At 30.4% G+C, this 17,613-nt stretch overlaps 2 protein-coding genes across 3 annotated transcripts; one reads left to right on the top strand and one right to left on the bottom strand.

Annotated features, from left to right (window-relative positions):
• The first annotated feature begins 716 nt into the window (after positions 1-716).
• Positions 717-3,606, top strand: Mettl4 (Methyltransferase like 4). The gene is made up of 5 exons (XM_068764355.1): positions 717-980; positions 1,117-1,352; positions 2,026-2,154; positions 2,596-2,936; positions 3,339-3,606. The coding sequence occupies exons 1-5, from the start codon at positions 765-767 to the stop codon at positions 3,512-3,514; spliced, it is 1,098 nt and encodes a 365-aa protein (XP_068620456.1). The 5' UTR covers positions 717-764; the 3' UTR covers positions 3,515-3,606.
• A 210-nt stretch (positions 3,607-3,816) lies between these two features.
• LOC137921378 (UDP-glucose 4-epimerase-like) lies at positions 3,817-15,512 on the bottom strand. 2 transcript variants are annotated; one of them, XM_068764115.1, is made up of 8 exons: positions 15,303-15,512; positions 11,322-11,576; positions 10,521-10,634; positions 8,845-9,021; positions 7,363-7,543; positions 6,148-6,236; positions 5,129-5,321; positions 3,817-3,945 (listed from the first exon to the last, which is right to left on the bottom strand). In XM_068764115.1, exons 2-8 carry the CDS (start codon positions 11,559-11,561, stop codon positions 3,854-3,856), a joined length of 1,086 nt encoding a protein of 361 aa, XP_068620216.1. In that variant the 5' UTR covers positions 11,562-11,576; positions 15,303-15,512; the 3' UTR covers positions 3,817-3,853. The 2 variants fall into 2 exon arrangements, with proteins under 2 accessions (XP_068620216.1, XP_068620217.1); XM_068764116.1 differs by lacking the exon at positions 15,303-15,512 and adding an exon at positions 12,995-13,069.
• Positions 15,513-17,613: the final 2,101 nt, after the last annotated feature.

A 17,613-nucleotide genomic window follows, 5' to 3' on the forward strand; every position in this document is an offset into this window, starting at 1 on the left:
TCCCGCCTTGACTTTGTCTATATAATATTAATAAATAATTTAAAGCTTTATAAAGCCCAAAACAGTAGCATTATTCAGTTTTGGACAGCTTTATACAATAGTGTCATATGCCAATGTCAATGTCACAGAATCAAAATAATGGATATGGTGATAAGAATTAAATGAAAATGACATACCAAAGTCAAAGAAAAGCATCTATGCTATTTTCGACAAATTGTGTATCTATGAAAAAATGCATAATTGAGAGAAGACAATGATAAAGATAAATAAAAAATAATTGCAATAATTGTTGCCTTTGAAAGTGCGGCTGAAAGAATGCTATATTTTTAAATATTCTATTCTGTTCTAATAAAATGAATCCAATCTGTCAATGACGATAATCACAAATTTAACTTTACTTTTTATTTATTAAACAAATATCAATTTAAACTATGTGATATTAATTTAAATAAATCGTAGATTCATGATATTTACACACGGATACATTAACATTGGTTTTTGTATAAGTATTGTTAGTGGTCAATTTTATTATATTTTTATATTATGCATATGCATTTTCAGTCAATAAGCTCGCGAATTTTTTTTTCATTAAATCTTAGTAATTACGTTAAAACGTTACGAGTAATTAATTTGAAATAATACATAATTACGAATGTTAGTTTAAATATACTCTGTGTTAATCAATGTCAATGTATTTATAACTTTGTCAACACAAAAGTAAGGATTTTGAGAAATTATTTATTTTTATTATTATTACTTGTGAAATGAGTGTTCTTTTCAAAGATGAAAATTTCTCCTTGCTCGATCATCAAAAATATATTACCAAAATTTATAAGCAAGTTTTAGTTACACCTACTGAGTTTGAATCTTTTGTATTTACCAAAATATTGTTTTCTATACACGACGAAAGCATGCATAGGGTAAAAGCTAAGATAAAATGTAGAAAGCGGAAGAGAGATATGGATATTATTAATCATGAGGTCAGAAAGGACATAATTATTTTAATTTGATTTATTATGAAGAGTGCGTTTTCATGGGTTTCACTACAACTTCTATAGCATTATTTTTTTTATTAACATTTAATTATATTTTTGGAATGTTATTATTTAATTAAAGGCTTCAACAGTGCAGTCAATGTTTGAAGACCTTTTGAAAAAATTGCCTACTGAAATAATATATCATATACAAGATAATTTTAAAGTGTTGAATTCAGCATCTGTAAGAGACAAAGCAAAATATTTTTTTGAAACTATGGCGTTTGAACATGCTGGAATAAAGGGAGGAAATGACTCCAATTTTCCAGTAAAATGTACCATACATGGTGATACTTTTGTCATTCCTCAAAATTCAAGGTAGGTGAAGATTTTAAGTGTATTTTATTAAGAAAATCTAAATAGAATTCGTTGTCTTAACTAGAAACATTTGGAAGGTTAGAAGGGACTCTTAGATTAAAATAAATTACCAACAAAACAATGTCTGCTATGTGCAACTAGTGCATATGTGAAATTTATTGAATATAAAATGTGTGTCTTAAGAATTTTGCAAAATATGATTTACCTATGGTTAACCTTGCAATGTCTGATTAATGGCCTCCCATGATGTTAAAGCTGTTGGCCCAGGAACTCTTAGAACTTCAGTGGAATTGTGCTTGCACAATATGTTTCTGTAAGCTATATATATGTAATGTATGTAAGCTATATAAAAAAGGAAATTAGTCTGTTATGACTATTAATGTTTCAAAACTCACGATCAGTAGAAACCATATTTATAAAATCTTATGTGAGGCACTTTGTTAAATTATTGATTTGTATTATTCATTTTGTAATAAGCAATGTCACAGTTGGTATTTTGTATTCTGTTCAAAACAATATTCCTTTGTCTTTTCCAATCTTTTCAGTAGGTTGGTTTCCGCAATTAAGAGAAACTGGACTAATATTGCATTCTAATTTAAGATTTGTATCACAAAAAATTTTACTATTTATTTTTCATATTTTTAAATTAATTCCTGTATATTATAAATTTCAGATTCCTATGTGGAGATGTGATAGAATGTTGTAAAAGATTAAATGGAAATAAATATGACATTGTGATAGCGGATCCTCCTTGGTGGAATAAGTACATCAGAAGGTTGAAAACTGCTAACTCTAAATCAAGGTATGCAAGGTTCACAATAAAGCAGATACAAAGCATAAAGAATACTTAACATTTGTTTCCCGCATTTTTTAAAATTAAATCATTCACAAGTTTTTCTTATAAAGTTATTATATTGATGCTATTATTACAAAGCAAGGAAAAAGTGAACTCTTCTTCCAATCAAGTAATATATGCAATAATAATATTGCCTATTACATTATTATGTAAATAATAAAATGGTGTCTAACACCTAAGCCCAGGTGCCTAATTGCTATCCATCACATATTTTCTATTCAATTCACACGAATATAAATGTAAGTAAACGCCAATTAGAAAACCTAAGATCTTCTATCAGTGAAAAAAAAACCAACCAAGTTTAGTCACATTTATTACGCTTATAAATAACAATGTTTAAATTTGCTCAACCTATGACCACTACTTTTTTGTTTGTGTATTTTGCAGTTATTCTATGATGTACAATGAGGATATTGCATCAATACCTGTGACAAATCTTTTTGCGGATAACTGCCTTGTGGCAGTATGGTGTACAAACTCACCCAGTAATATTGCCGCTGTGAAAGACTTGATATTTCCTAAATGGAAAGTGGATTATTTGGCAACATGGTTTTGGCTCAAAGTGAACACAGATTTTAAACCTCTTTGTGAATTTGCTTATGGTAGTAAGAAACAGCCGTATGAGAGGATTATTTTAGGAAAAGTTGGTAATATAATAAGCATTCCTAACAAGCACTTAGTTACAAGTGTTCCGAGTGCTTTGCATTCTCATAAAATACCTTTATTAGGCAAGTATTCTATTATAATTGCATTATTATTACTAGTTGTACTCATTCATGTGTTGCTGTGTTATGCATCTAATTAAAAATCTGAACAAAAAGATAGTTTTGGTACCGCAAACATAAACTGGTAAAACACCTAATAATTTACCAAATTTCCATACTGATGAATGATACTGATGTATGACATAGATTCATGTTAAAACACTCATTTTTATTTATATAAATTATATCATTATTTTCCTTACATCAATATATTTTTAAAAAAGCTGTCAATTTTTACTTCACAGATTTTTCTTTTCTTTACAATTTTCTCTTATGTTCAAATGATTCAGAAAAAATCTTGGACTACCCTCTTTCTTGTGTCAGTTTTAAAAATCATGTTAAGTAAATGTAAACTTTTCTTTTCAGAAATTTTACAGCAATATGTGGACATTGATCAACCTAAAACACTAGAGTTGTTTGCAAGATATATGCTACCAAATACTACCAGTGTGGGCTATGAACCTTTGAAGTGGCAACATATATCACTTTATGAAGTTCTTGATGAAGAAAAACCATCTGAATTATGTAAAGTGATCAGCTGACAATGTATAAAAATTAATATCGACTTCAGTTGGGCCTGAACTATAGTTTTCATTTATGAAACTAAGAAATAAATTTTTACTTAATAAAAGAAGACTAGACTGTAAGAATTATTCCATATTAATAAAAAATTATAATTTAATGATTCATGTAATTTTATTTTGCAGATTGTGAGTAGTATGGTTTAAAAACATGTATATTTATTTTTTTAAATAAAAACCCTTTTGTGTCTGTAGTATAAGGAAGTAGTACTAAGGTGTAAATAAATTAATTAACAATTATGCTTAAAATATAATAAAACTGCTTTATAATAAATAGAAAAATACTGTAATGTGATAAATTTAACTGTTTCCATTAACAATTACATTAGTATTCTTATTCTTTTTAGGATATCCATCTGGGTTCATTGTCTGCCACCGCCAAAAGTCAGTGCCTGGAACAAAATTTTATATCATCATGATTATTAAGCACAACCCTTTAGTTTTATTTCAGACTGCATCTGCCGGACATAGGCCCCTCCCACAGATTACCAATAGGACGAGTAGCCCCTGCAAGGAGCATCTTTCGACGACTTTAACAAGGTCACGATTTAATAACAAACTTTTAAAATAGTGTTATGTGTTTGTCTTTCGGGACAATTGCTACAATGAAAGTAAATAAAGTAAATTCTAAGATTCGAAATCATTTTCAATTCACTAATTATTCATTAATTATCATTATTATAAACATTAATCATAACTTCTGCAGTAAAACGTTGGCTTATATTTAAATTAATTATTATCAATGACGTCACTTTTGTTAAACTTTTTGAATCTGCGAATCACTTTTTGAAATTCGCTTTGTCATAAATTAATCAGACATCTATGAGTTCCTTTTATCTATTCTTTAGTTTCATTTATTTTGTTATTGCCATTATTAGATTCAATGGAAGCCGCGCAAGAAGCTTAGCCTAAAGCTTGATTAACATGGCTCGAACCGTTACATACGGGCGATATTACATGATTGAAACATTTGTGAATTTTTAACAGATAAAATCACTCACAGAAAATGTTATCATTTTTTTAGATTAACCATGGCCAAATTTAGGTCAAAAACAAATTTGGTCAGTTTTTTCATCTACATATTCAATATATCAGAGGTGACAAGGCATCTTGACAGCTAGAGCTATTTTTTAAAAAATTTTAATTTTTCGCATGCCGCAATTACTTAAATACATATAAGGTTCACAAAAATGTACAAAATATCACACAAATTAAATCTATTGACATCATATAAATAAATGTACAGAGTATTTGTATTGAATTCAAATATTAAAAATTAAATTTATTTTCTTTCTTCTTATTACTCTTTAAAATTTCGAGAATAATTTATGCCTTTCGTCACTTTTAGGTATTTTTTTCAAACTCTGGTTAATTTTGATCGGTGTTTGAATTTCCCGATGTTTTTTATGTAATAACAAAATTAAAAATGGAATTGTGTATGTGGCTCGCGTGCCGTTGGTTGACCACCGCTGTTTTAAATGATACTGCAGTCCGATTATTAGAAAATTTTCTTAATTTTATACAAGTAATGAATAATATAAATATAGCGAAACTAAATACGTTAATGTTACTTACACATCTCCTCGATGGTATATCTGGTGGTCCAGCCGAGCTCCGTCTTAGCCAGCGTGGCGTCGGCCCACATGGCAGTAATGTCGCCCAAACGACGCGACACGTACTTCAGCGGGATCTTGGTGTCTGTGACACGCTCGAACACGTCCACTAACTCTTTCACGGAGACCCCTCTACCAGTTCCAAGGTTATATACCTAAATAAATAATGTTAGGTTAAGGATGATTATTGTTATGTAGTGATGGATAAAACTTTCTATATTGATTAAAAAAGTTTAATATAGCAGGTGCAACACGCGCATTGAGCACCTGAATCGTTTCAACTGTACATTTTTAACAGTCTCATAAGAAAGCTCAAAGTAGTAGAAAATAGTGGAGAGAAATACGCTCAGAGCTTCGCCGCGAGATTGAATCTGGAATGAGCAAATGCGCAACAACCAAAACCCTCTCGTTACTCGAAGACGATAAAGAGATGATGACGGTGTGGATAAGGCTCCCTAACAGGTGGATCTACGACATTGTTAAGGCTTTGCCGTGGGCGCCTATTGACGCATAATACATTATTACCACTGGCCTAGGTAAAATGTGATTATTTAGGTGAATAATATTGGCCGATGCGATATTAAATAGGATACCTGTGTCCCGCACTGTTCAAAAGACATGTAGGGTCAATAAGACAACCTAATTGACTTGATCAAACCGTTGGCGAGATTGCAGCGCTAACGATCATATTTTTACGAGATAAAGCTACCTTCGGTTATTCATACTTGTCGCCTATCTTCATAGGTTTTTGCAAGTAAATATAGATCGTCCTACGTTTTAATAAACAGTGATTGGTTCTCCCAGTCCGGTAAAATAGTAGAATGTCCACTACATTCTACTATTTTACCGAGCCACGGCTTCCCCGGGAGCTCTCGGGTTTTGTTACTTTAAAAGAGGTCACAGGCTCGTTGCCATTAGGAAAGCAGTTAGAGTCCGATAAAAACATTAGGTTTCTAAGAGCAATAAAATTTTGCTACACACCTTAAGACCAACTTGGTTTTCATTTAAAAGTTTCAATGCGGCTACGTGACCGCTGGCCAAATCCATAACGTGGATATAGTCCCTAATACCTGTAAACAATATCACGTTGTTTGTTAGAATTAATTTTGTATTGGTGTTTTGATATTGGTAGTAAATACAGTAGTTATAAAAGACTAAATTTTAGTGAAATTTTTAATCTGTACTTAACAGACTAGAAACAATATCATCGTTTTAGCCCACAGACGCCCATGCAAAGCATAGGTCTTCCCCAAAGATATCTATGGCAGGAGGATGATCACCAGGCTTGACAGGCGGGTTGGCGATCGCAGTGTGGTATTATGGCACGCAGAGACGCTGCTTCTTCAGGAAACTTGTTTGTGGTAATTCCATATAATTAATATACAAAGTGTGAATTATATAAGATTGCATCGCGGTAATCGAACCCGTGATTTACTCTTTTCAATTTTTATAAGTTTCTTTCAATCAATATCTCTCATCATGGTTTAAACTTTTTTTTCATGGATATGTGCTGTTTGCCGGTTGGTATTTACAGCTACAACGGTTTTATTGTGGTATAGATGTGGTGTTGGAGGATAGGATTCAGAGTCCGAAGAACGGGTTTCGTTAAAAAATCCAATCTACGTGATCTTAACATCCAAACTAGACTTTCTACAATTGCCTGGGCCGAGTACTGGAGTATTTTAACTAAATATCCTAAGAACGGACATAACCTCGAACAACTAACACTAAATAAAAAATTCGAGGGAAAATCGACTCTTATCGTACTTTATGCTGCACTCCACGGTGCCAAAAAATGAGTAAGAGAAATGATCCGAAAAGAAAAGAATGTTTAAATTATTTTTACTCTTTTACCAAATGAGAAAAAAAAAGTTCATAGTTTTAGCAGCCAATTTCGACTCATGTTTTTTATATATTTTAGTTCTGGTATAATTTTTTGTTAAACAATAAAGTAATATTTTGGTAAAAAAAATTAAGTTATTTATAGCTTTTATCATTAATAATCCCTCTCACATGATTTTGTCTATGATTCATTAAACATCGACTGTCTTGTTTTTATTTTAATTAATAGGTACTTATCTATATTATATATATTTATCTGTTAACAGATAAGTAAACATATGTAATTTTGTACTAAATGAAACTATTATTATGCTGTTGGCGTGCTTAATAACATTGATAAAATATGTAATTTACCTGTACCATCCGCTGTATTATAATCATTACCAAAAACGGTAAGCACGGGTTTCTTGCCTAAAGCCACTTGAGCCATGAACGGCATGAGATTTGTGAACTCCTTCGTGGGGTCTTCACCGATGAGGCCAGACGGGTGCGCACCGACCGGGTTGAAGTAGCGAAGCGATATTATGTTCCATTTCTATGAAATTAATATTATTTATATTGTTATATAATCGTTAATATTATGCTGCCGCATATTTTTAAAATGTAATTTCAATACAAAAGAGGTTCGATGTCACTAACAAAAAAATAAATCAAATACAGGTCAATCGCTTTACCGCGGTTTCTAAACACGCGATATAGCGGTTCCTATAAAAAAAATCCGTATATTAGTTTGGTACACTTTTGTTCAAATCTAATATAAAAAAAAAAACAAGTTTTATTTTCTTTATCGACTGTTAACTGTATGTAGAGTGTATTTGCATAAATTATCATAGGCTGAATAATAAATTTCAATTATTTATTTTGTAAATAAGAGGTTTTTTACTTCAAGAAATTGCATAGACCATGGATGCACAGACTTATTAAGACTAGGGGCCACTTGGGTAAATAATAAGCTGATGGTGGGCCAGCTGCCAGAAGTATAGGTAATTAAATTTTTTTGGTTTTATTCTGGAATAGAATTCAATATTTTTCGAATGTACGGGAGTATTATTTTTGCTGTCGGCGGGCCGCCGATCGAATACTGGTCCGCGGTCTGTGCATCCATGGCATAGAACTAAAATGGTGTTTCTCATCCTTTATAACACTACTCGGCAATGACTTAATTATTACCAAAGTTCAACAGGATAAAATCCATAAATCCGTAATTATTAAGCAGTTTATTACTGCAGAAATTTTACAAAGAAAATGTTTTTTTTTTCTTTACGTAAGTGTTATGCAGAGAAAATCTTTTCTAATTTTAAACAATTTCTGCTGTTCTCAGAACAACACGTCTGTTCAATTAATTATCGATTGTTTTGGCTGAAATCCTGTTCAATGAAATACTTAAAAGTGCATCGCGTTAAATTTTGGGCAAATGTTAACCGAAAAACGCATTAATTGCAAGAGAATTAATTAAACCTGGTATATTTTAATAACTCACAAAAAAATTTATTATGTTAATGTTTTGTTTTATTCTGTGTAATGTTCAGTTTGTCAACTTTGTCTTTATTTTACGTGCAAGCTAAAAATTTTTAGTTATATTTTCAAAAAGTACAAAATCAATGTTACTCTTTTTCCTATAAGGCCAACATAAACAAAAGTGCCAGATGTACATAATACCAAGCGCCATGGAGAGTTGTTGACCGTACCCACCTACACTGCTTCGCAATGTTCTTCATAATTACTGAATGCAGTCAATTCTTAATGACTGCATCCAGTAATTATTCCTAAACCAAATTAAACACAAACTTAGATAACGCTGACGTGAGAAAACATTCTTCGTTAAAAATTACATACCTTCTCCGCTGCGCTGAGGTCCTTAAGCATCTCTTCTATAAAATACTTCGTTCTGCCGTAGACGTTAGTGATTTTTCCTGTGGGGTGGGTTTCGGTGATGGGCAGTTTCTCCGGCTCTCCATAGACCGTGCATGATGATGAAAACACCATTTGATAGCAGTCATGTGATCTCATTACCTTTAATATATTAAATAATCGTAGTAGTGGTTACATGGCAGTAATTATTATTATTTTCTTTTCAATCGTACATCTACATATTGGGTTTTCATTCTTATTACCATGAAACCGGCCTTTGTATGTTTTAATATAAAATAACTAGATGCTCCTAATGCAATTAACCTTTCCAAAAGATTTCAAATGTTGTATTTAACATGCGTCGTAATAATTATTTTAGATTCATAAGCGAATTCTGAAGACGTGCGACCACTTTTTTATTCTAATGACAAACAAACGAAGGATTTTGTTATACATAAAAATACTTATTTTTAAAATATACAAGGCTAAAATATTGTAATTAATAATTACATATATCAACCATCTAAATAATGCGATGCTGTAAAAAAATTTATAAAACGTATTAATAACAAAATAAGGTTGAACTAATTTCTGGTACGAAAGAATAAAACTATGTTTGTGTTCAGACAGTTTCAGGCCGCTTTCAAACAGGCTATTGGAAATTTATGTGAGATGGTCTTTGTCCTGCTGTGAATGGAATGATGATGATGTGTTCAGAAACCAATAGATGAGAATGATTATTAAAAAAAATTATTAAATGATGTACTGGATATTTTAATATTGGGTCATAGCTAAAATGATGATTATATGAGAATGTATAAAATAGGATACCTAAAGACAAATAATACATATTCCTTTAAAAAAAACTAAAAGGCAGGAAAGCGGTCTGTTACTTCCTAGTAGTTACGTTATTAAAATTTGATTATTAAATCAAAGTTTACTTGGATCTATCAATGCAATGGTTAATTAACCAGGTGTCGTGATTCACAAAACCCGGAACCGCTAACGATGGACCATTACCTCATCGAAGCGTTTAAAATATGATTTGTATGTCAAGTATTTTATAATCATGATTTTGTAAATATTTGCCTTCACGATTATTATAAAGGCTTAATTTTATAAATGTAGCACGATTCGAGGATAATAAAATATTTCGTCATAGTAAATTCATAGAACGGCCTTTATTTAAATGATTATTTTTTTTTTATAAATAAGATGATGTGGCCGTAAACACTTTTTTATTTACGTTTGCTAAACCCCAATCTTTGGTGATATCTTATGGCATATTGAATATATGTAATTATTTTCTTTTAATCGTGAATTACTAATCATTATGTAAAAATTTTTTCTATTAAGACACACGCGGCTTGTTAAACTTTTAATCGCAGTTTATAACACTAGATTATCCATAGAAGTCATTGTAACTACATTTTGATAACAATTACAAAAACAATTATATTTATTATGATCCAATTTCTTAGACTTTTTCTTGTGTATATTTATTAATAACTTATAGTATGTCTGTATAAAAAAACTAAAAATCTTTTTAAACGATTTATATATTAGTTATTCTTTCATTATATAGTCATTTTGATTGCTTTTGGGCTATACACTAAGTTTTTAACCTTTAAGTGTTAAATTAACTAGGACTTTTAAATTACCTCTAACAAATTAAGCATTCCCAACAGATTGTTCTGGTAGTACAAAAGCGGTTGTTGCATGGATTCTCCGACGGCTTTGAGTGCGGCGAAATGAATAACACAATCCACTTGGTGCTAAAAAAAACATGATAATAGTGTAATAATTATAATAAACTTTACTATAATAAATTATATTAGTAATATGTAAAATGCTGAATATTTCTGAAACCCAAAAATCGTTATAAAGGCATTCACAGATGATTAAAGTTCATATATACTCGTATAATGAAACAACGTCCACTTGTTGTTTAAATTAAATACTAAAATGTAACATTAATTAATATAATCATTTATTTTACATAAAATAATAAATTATATTTAGATTGTGGCTTGTTTGTTAAAAAATTACGTGTGTTTGTGTTCTGCGATGTTTCCTATAATGTAATTGTTTATTTACTGTGAGTTCATTAAATACTAACTTTAAATTTGTTAAAAGTTAGGCATTTTAATGAATGATGTTCGTAATAAGTACGATTTTAAGAATGAAAAATAAGCTTTCGATATTGAAAATATGTCAGACGTTACTTTTCGTTGACCATAAAATGAGAAGTCTCCAAGAAATGCTGAAATATATATGAATAAAATGAAATATAATTACTTTTGTATATAAAGTAATTATATGCTCAGTAATGTAATTTTTACGCTCAGCGTCGAAAATATAATCTACAGATTGTGTAGTTCTTCATAAGGTCGCTAAGGTCTTGTCATATGACGTTTGTTTTTAACATTTAAACGCTAATGAGCAAAGAATACAACATTCACCTTGTCGAAAATATCGTTTATCTGCGGCTTGTCCAGTAGGTCGGCTCTGTAGAAGGTAATGCTCTTGCCGGTGATCTGTTCAGCTCGTTGCAACGCCGGCGATCCTTGCTCGTCGCAGACTGCGTTCGCGAAGTTGTCAATGGCAACCACATCATATCCAGCCCCCAGGAGATCCACGATACAATGGCTACCGATGTACCCAGCTCCACCGGTTACTAAAATTGTCTTGAAGCGAGCCATTTTGTTCCCTTTAAGCTAAAAATAGTGAATTTTACCTAATTAGTGTAGCGAATAAATATATACAAATAGAGCCATAATAAAGTTCACTTCCAACAAAACCTTCCAAAGTTAAAAATACATAACGTCTTTTTTATTGTGCGGTTTGTATCATGTATCATCCAGAAATTCTTGGACATATGTACATACATGGTGGTTTAGGAAGCCCAACAAATAAGAAAATCATTTCCTTATTAATGACCCTAAATCTGAACGGGCTTATTAATGACAACTTGAGCTCCAGAACATGCATGTCTGAATATCGGTAGTAGAATGTTCATCTCAAAGTTTAATTAATGAGTAGATTGTCAGAAAAGAAAGAGCGACACAGAACGAGAATTAAATTTATGAGAATCCATCGCCTTAACCGCAAATATCTATTGCAGAATCTATATGAAAGTGAATTGGAACCGCTTCCCAAATGGTGCGTGCGATTATGCGAGAACAATCATATCGCGAAAATTTTCAAGCGTGTTTTTGAAAACCATCAGTGATGTTAGGAAGAACGTTTCTGAAGGTTTGGAGTACACCATAACAATGCAATTTTCAAAAAATAAGAGCCCTTTTTAATTAAAAATTCATATTCGTCAGAGCACATCATTTATTATTTTATTATTATCAAAAGTGAACATTATTATCGTCTACCTTTTATATACCTTCTCGATCGTCAGTCGTGGCTACAAAACGAATGAACTTTTAATGCAGCGTCAAAAGCCAACGCTCTATTTTTTACTTTTTAATTTCCTTTTTTTGTCTATAAATTTTAATTTAGTTTTATAATAAGAAACACGCGTCTGTTGATGATTAATTATAAAATAAATAATATAGTAAACCAAAATATCACATTCGTCTTGACTAGTAAATTTAATATGCAATACAGCTGCTGACCGGCCGTTCCAAAGCAAAAACAATGTACTATTTAATTCGCAGCGCCTCGCGACCCTGGCTTAAACATGTACTTTATCATCATAAATATTACTTTAGAACTTTGTAAGTAACATCAAATTTTATTGAAATTTCGTTGTAATAAACCCAGTAAGATTTATATATCTATACCGTTTATATAACAAGATGGACTGTCGTCAATTATTCTTCTTTATCTATATATTTGTATATTGTCTATACGATTTGTAAGAACAAATAACTGAGGGCACTTAACCATTTCACCATAATTTCAATAATTACGGCCGCCAAGCTTTTAGCACCAAGAATGGAAATGTCTTGAACTTGAATTTGAAAATTGAATAAATTGAACTTTAAAAGCTAATATCATACTAAAAAGGTACAATAGTATTTTTGTACCAATAGTCCCATATCATATCTAGGTAAAAAAAGAAAAATATTTGAAACAATGTTCTTTGTCGAATACTAATATTAAACCAAAAATCAAACATTACCAAAAGTAGATTATTATTTCATTTTATATGTTAAAATTAAAACATTCACAATCACTCCGTGTAAGAACAATAAGTAATATTAAAAAGTATATCTAGCATGTTTGTAACATACTATATCAGTGACGTAATAAATAGCTATGATTTTAATGATAACTCATTATCATTAAAGTCATTGCCATTACTAAACAAAAGAATATCGATATTAGTAGCATCAAACGATCATTACCGGATGTATAGGATATCTGCAAATGCGGCCAAGCAAACTAAATGTATTTTTAAGATTGTTTTAATTGATATGTTATTGTTCATTGATTGCAAATAATAAGTGGAAAAAATTACGCAAAGACGTTTCGTCGAAATCGTATCGTGATTTTATGATAATATGTCGATGTTATTTTTAATTACAATTGTACTTTTCCTCTTAACCAAGAATTTATTGTAACACATAAACGACTAAATATTCGTCCACTTTTGATATTTTGATAATGTCACTATTAAACCACTAAATCTTTTATTTAATTAAACGATCGTTGAAGACAATAACACATTTAAACAAAAATGTTGTTTTGGCAAGAAATAAAGTGTAAAATTTTAATAATTACCAAAAACTGCATGCTGTATTTGTTTAAATTAACATTTACTAAAATTGATTTACTTTATTACTAAATTTATTTAAAAGATTTTGAATGAAATCATAATTATAATGACCTAATACAAGGTAAAAAGTTTTAAATTTCAAAATAATAATAGGGAAACATAAAATAATCTCTATTATTAAAATAATCGTAAAATACATATAGTAAGTATGATCTCACAGACAGGTGTATTGACATTAAGCAATGTAATTATTAATAGAATAAATCAACAGTTATGCTTGGACATTGCTAGATGACGCGTAACAGGTGGTTGCTACAATGCACAACACGCAAAAACGGCAAACGTGTGAATTTTATGTTAAAATAATTATTAAGTATTACTGAAACAAAATGTCTATTCGCTTCTCCATTCATTGTTCAATTCTAATGAAACTACAACAATGCAAAAAACAATAATTATTATCCGTGTAACAGCAGAGAAGCAGAAAATAAAGCGTTATCTATCAAGAATTTTATTAAATAACTTTGCCTAAGCATCGCAAAACCGGCTTATTAGCCAGAGAAGCATCCACCTGCCGATCCTTGGAGAAAAGAAAAGACATTGTAACCAAGTTGACCTGACCAGTTACTCGTTAATATGTAGCGGTTAAAAATTCCACGAGCCGATAAAACAGAACGATCAATGAATGAGAATATATATAGTATCTATGTTCTATTAAATGAAAACAAAAAAAAAACTTAAATAAAATTACGTATTTTTATCATATTATAATTATATTTTTTAAATTATATTTATAATAATATTATATAAATAAAAATTTATGAGGTGATCTGACTGGTTAAAACATCAGTTTTTTTTAAAAAATCAAAAGCGAAATATTTAAACCCTGTCACTGTAATTAAATCTTTTTTTGAACTTTTTTTGATGAACGCTTTTACAACACATCCCAGATGAAAAAAAAAGTTTTTATAGGTAAATATTCAAAAAAAATCTAAAGAATTGTTCTAAGGGTTACTGAACTGTAAATAACTTCAAAGATGATAGTATATAGTGATGTGCTCGCCGTCAGTTCTGTTAAATATTATCCAATAAATATTCTTCTAGTTTTCTGTTCTGAAATATTTACTGATCTCTCGATTCGACTCGATTTGACGTCAATAAAAGATGTATTCAGTCATGCGCTGGAATTTTTTTGTATTTGATTGTAAGCGAATATTAAAAGAAACTGTATCTAAGGCTAAGTGCACGATCCGATAGAAATACATCATTGAATGATTCACGGGAAAACCTTGGGGAAGTTGATTAGAGTACACGTTTTTAAAATACGGATTTAAAAATTACGAATTTAAGTATACAAAAACCTAATTCGTTAGTATTCATTATTAGTATTAAGTTGATTTAGGAATGAAGCTTTTTGATTATGATAACAATACACTTGATCACAGCTTAACTTTAAGCTCCAGTTAATACTAAAAATTTACAGACAATTTTAACAAAGCAACAAATTCAAATAAAATATTAAAACTAAATAAATAACAACTATATATTTAAGGTAACATATATTTCGTTATTGAAATTTTTTGATCAATACGGATACGTCACATATCTATACGGTTTACTCATCACAGAAATTATCATAAAAAAATCATGTATAACTGTCCACACGTGAACTTCTACAAGTTCGCATCAAACCGTTATACAAAAGACTCACCTATTTGATTTCAATTCCCATTAATGTAGACAGCGTTCAGTAACACAGAATTGTAATGAACAATTAGAATAAATCGAAGTTTGTAGCGTCCGATCCAGTGCAAGCCGGTTTCCCGTCTCGCACTGAGAACGGCTGAGACGCGACTCGCTCGCGTGATCACTTGCCCGAACGCAGGCCGCACCGCCGAGCCAGCGCAGCTAAAGTAATGCAAACTTGTGGAATGAAATTACACCGAACGGTTATTGGCGAATATTTAAATACCTCGCTTGACCAGAACAAACATTAACATGGTTGCTATTAATTATTATCATTATATTGTAATTATTGATATAAAGCGTAATAGTTAACATAAAATTAAGTAAAAGCATCTTTAAAATTTTTAATTATGATTTAGACAAAATATATCTATTTACAACACAATATGAAAATTAAATTATTTTGGATTTAAATTATATTTTTGATATTTCTATGCCATTTACGATTAAAGATATTAATGATTTCTAGATCGATTGAAAATAGAAAGTGTAATATTAGTTACATCTCAAACATCTACAATCATTTTATATAAAAATTACCTTGTTACTTTAAGTATCATTTGATACTTTTACTATTATTATACTTATAATCATACCTGTTTTACATATATCATCTAGATTCTTTTAAAGTTATAAATACTTTTAAAATGTCTTTGATTTTTTGATTGAAAGTCATTTCATCAATTAATTAATTATAAATTAATACACATTTAAAATCTTGACTTAAACCCGGCGTTGCTTGAGTCATCTGTAAAGTTAATAATTCTTTTTGTTTAGTTAGTTTTATTTTAATTTAAGGATTTGTTTTTTTATTCGTAAATGCATCATAATATAATGACAGCACATTTTTTTTTAAATCTTCAGTAAAAAATATTTATGTATTAATACGTTAGTTTATTTGTTTTAACGGTGTAAACGGTACCGTTCGCAGCTTCACGATGACAGTGACCTCGGCTGTATGCCTTTTCTAAGCCAACCTCACTGGAATACCGTAAGCCGTCTTCCATCCGGTGTTCTTGCTGCACGAATGTCCGGTTTATTAGCTTATAACAACAATGACTATTTATATATTCTTTATTTATTAATATTACTCGATGTTATTTAGTACTCATTCGATTTTTCATTTTTGCCACATCTTGCCATGACCTTGACTGGAATTAACATATTCGACTCATTTATCACCTGACAAGTATTCCAACTTGAAAATGTCAAATTTTAAATTATATAGAGCAAGTGTTACTTAAATATTATGACCACATTTATAGAGCCACGTCGATCTTCTTTTCCAAAGCCAACATTGTTGTTTTTACTAATTATGGAAATCGATATAGTCGTGAATCGTACTTTTGTATAAATTATATTATTTATCCATATATGAGATTTTACACATATGCACTGAATCATGCCGATATCCCCGGCTTTAAGACTTGAAACTTAGTAGGAATAGTCTTTTCTACCAGAGCTCGGCTTTGGACAGATTTTAGGAAATTCCATTAGCAAGGAAGTTAAAGCAACGTTAAATAAGTTCGCTAAGCTGGTGAGAGCCTGCAGTTATGTTTATAACATATTGCTTAGATATGCATCTAGGCATATTATGTTATACGTAACCCTATGAATAATATCCTTAATGCGATGCTAAACCTTTTTTAATTAAAAAAATAAGCGCAGTTAGTACCCGTATAAACCAGTTCATGTTATTTTTATACGTAAGTGTTTTGCAACCTTTGAGGAAAAACGAAAATAACTGCTAAATAAGTTATTTTTATATAGTATAATTTTAACATTTGATTTTCTGTCAAATACATTAGATATATTTGTGATCCTCTTCCAATATGTGACAAAAGAATAGGTTCACGTTTTCGACTTTTTTCACGTCAACAAACTTGTTTATTTTCCGTCATTGTCTTATTATGAGTGAAAGTAAAATAAAGATCTAGTAGATATATCAGACGGACAAAACTGTGATTTTAATCTTGTCTTTTTTATTATTATAACAAAATGTTTAAAGTTCAACGGTTCTCATGTTACTATTATATTAAATGAATTAGTACTGTACGTCAATCTATCTTAATTAATATAAACAAACTGCTTTCACAATGTTAACGAGAATGCTGCCATCATTTACTATTACCATTTTCGCCCTAGGACGTCCGCTGCCGGAGATAAGCCTCCCCTATTGGCTTTCAAACGGACCTGATGGAAGCGGTCTGCGTCTTCCGACGATTTTAACAAGGTAGTCTGTATACCTTTATAGGGGATGTTAGATACGCAGGGAA

Source organism: Battus philenor, unplaced genomic scaffold (genome assembly GCF_028537555.1).
Source record: "Battus philenor isolate CCGP_79_NKW_IND1 unplaced genomic scaffold, ilBatPhil1.0.hap1 SCAF_19, whole genome shotgun sequence".
Classification (NCBI taxonomy): domain Eukaryota; kingdom Metazoa; phylum Arthropoda; class Insecta; order Lepidoptera; family Papilionidae; genus Battus; species Battus philenor.

What these genes read in the sequence shown, in the direction of transcription:
- Mettl4 (XM_068764355.1), top strand. Translation starts at nt 765, where the DNA reads ATGAGTGTTCTTTTCAAAGATGAAAATTTCTCCTTGCTCGATCATCAA. An exon ending in TGGATATTATTAATCATGAG is followed by an intron (nt 981 to 1,116) that starts GTCAGAAAGGAC and finishes ATTTAATTAAAG; the next exon opens with GCTTCAACAGTGCAGTCAAT. An exon ending in TCATAAAATACCTTTATTAG is followed by an intron (nt 2,937 to 3,338) that starts GCAAGTATTCTA and finishes TTTTCTTTTCAG; the next exon opens with AAATTTTACAGCAATATGTG.
- LOC137921378 (XM_068764115.1), bottom strand. Translation starts at nt 11,561, where the DNA reads ATGGCTCGCTTCAAGACAATTTTAGTAACCGGTGGAGCTGGGTACATC. An exon ending in TAATACAGCGGATGGTACAG is followed by an intron (nt 6,237 to 7,362) that starts GTAAATTACATA and finishes TATTGTTTACAG; the next exon opens with GTATTAGGGACTATATCCAC. An exon ending in ATATACCATCGAGGAGATGT is followed by an intron (nt 3,946 to 5,128) that starts GTAAGTAACATT and finishes ATTTTGTTCCAG; the next exon opens with GCACTGACTTTTGGCGGTGG.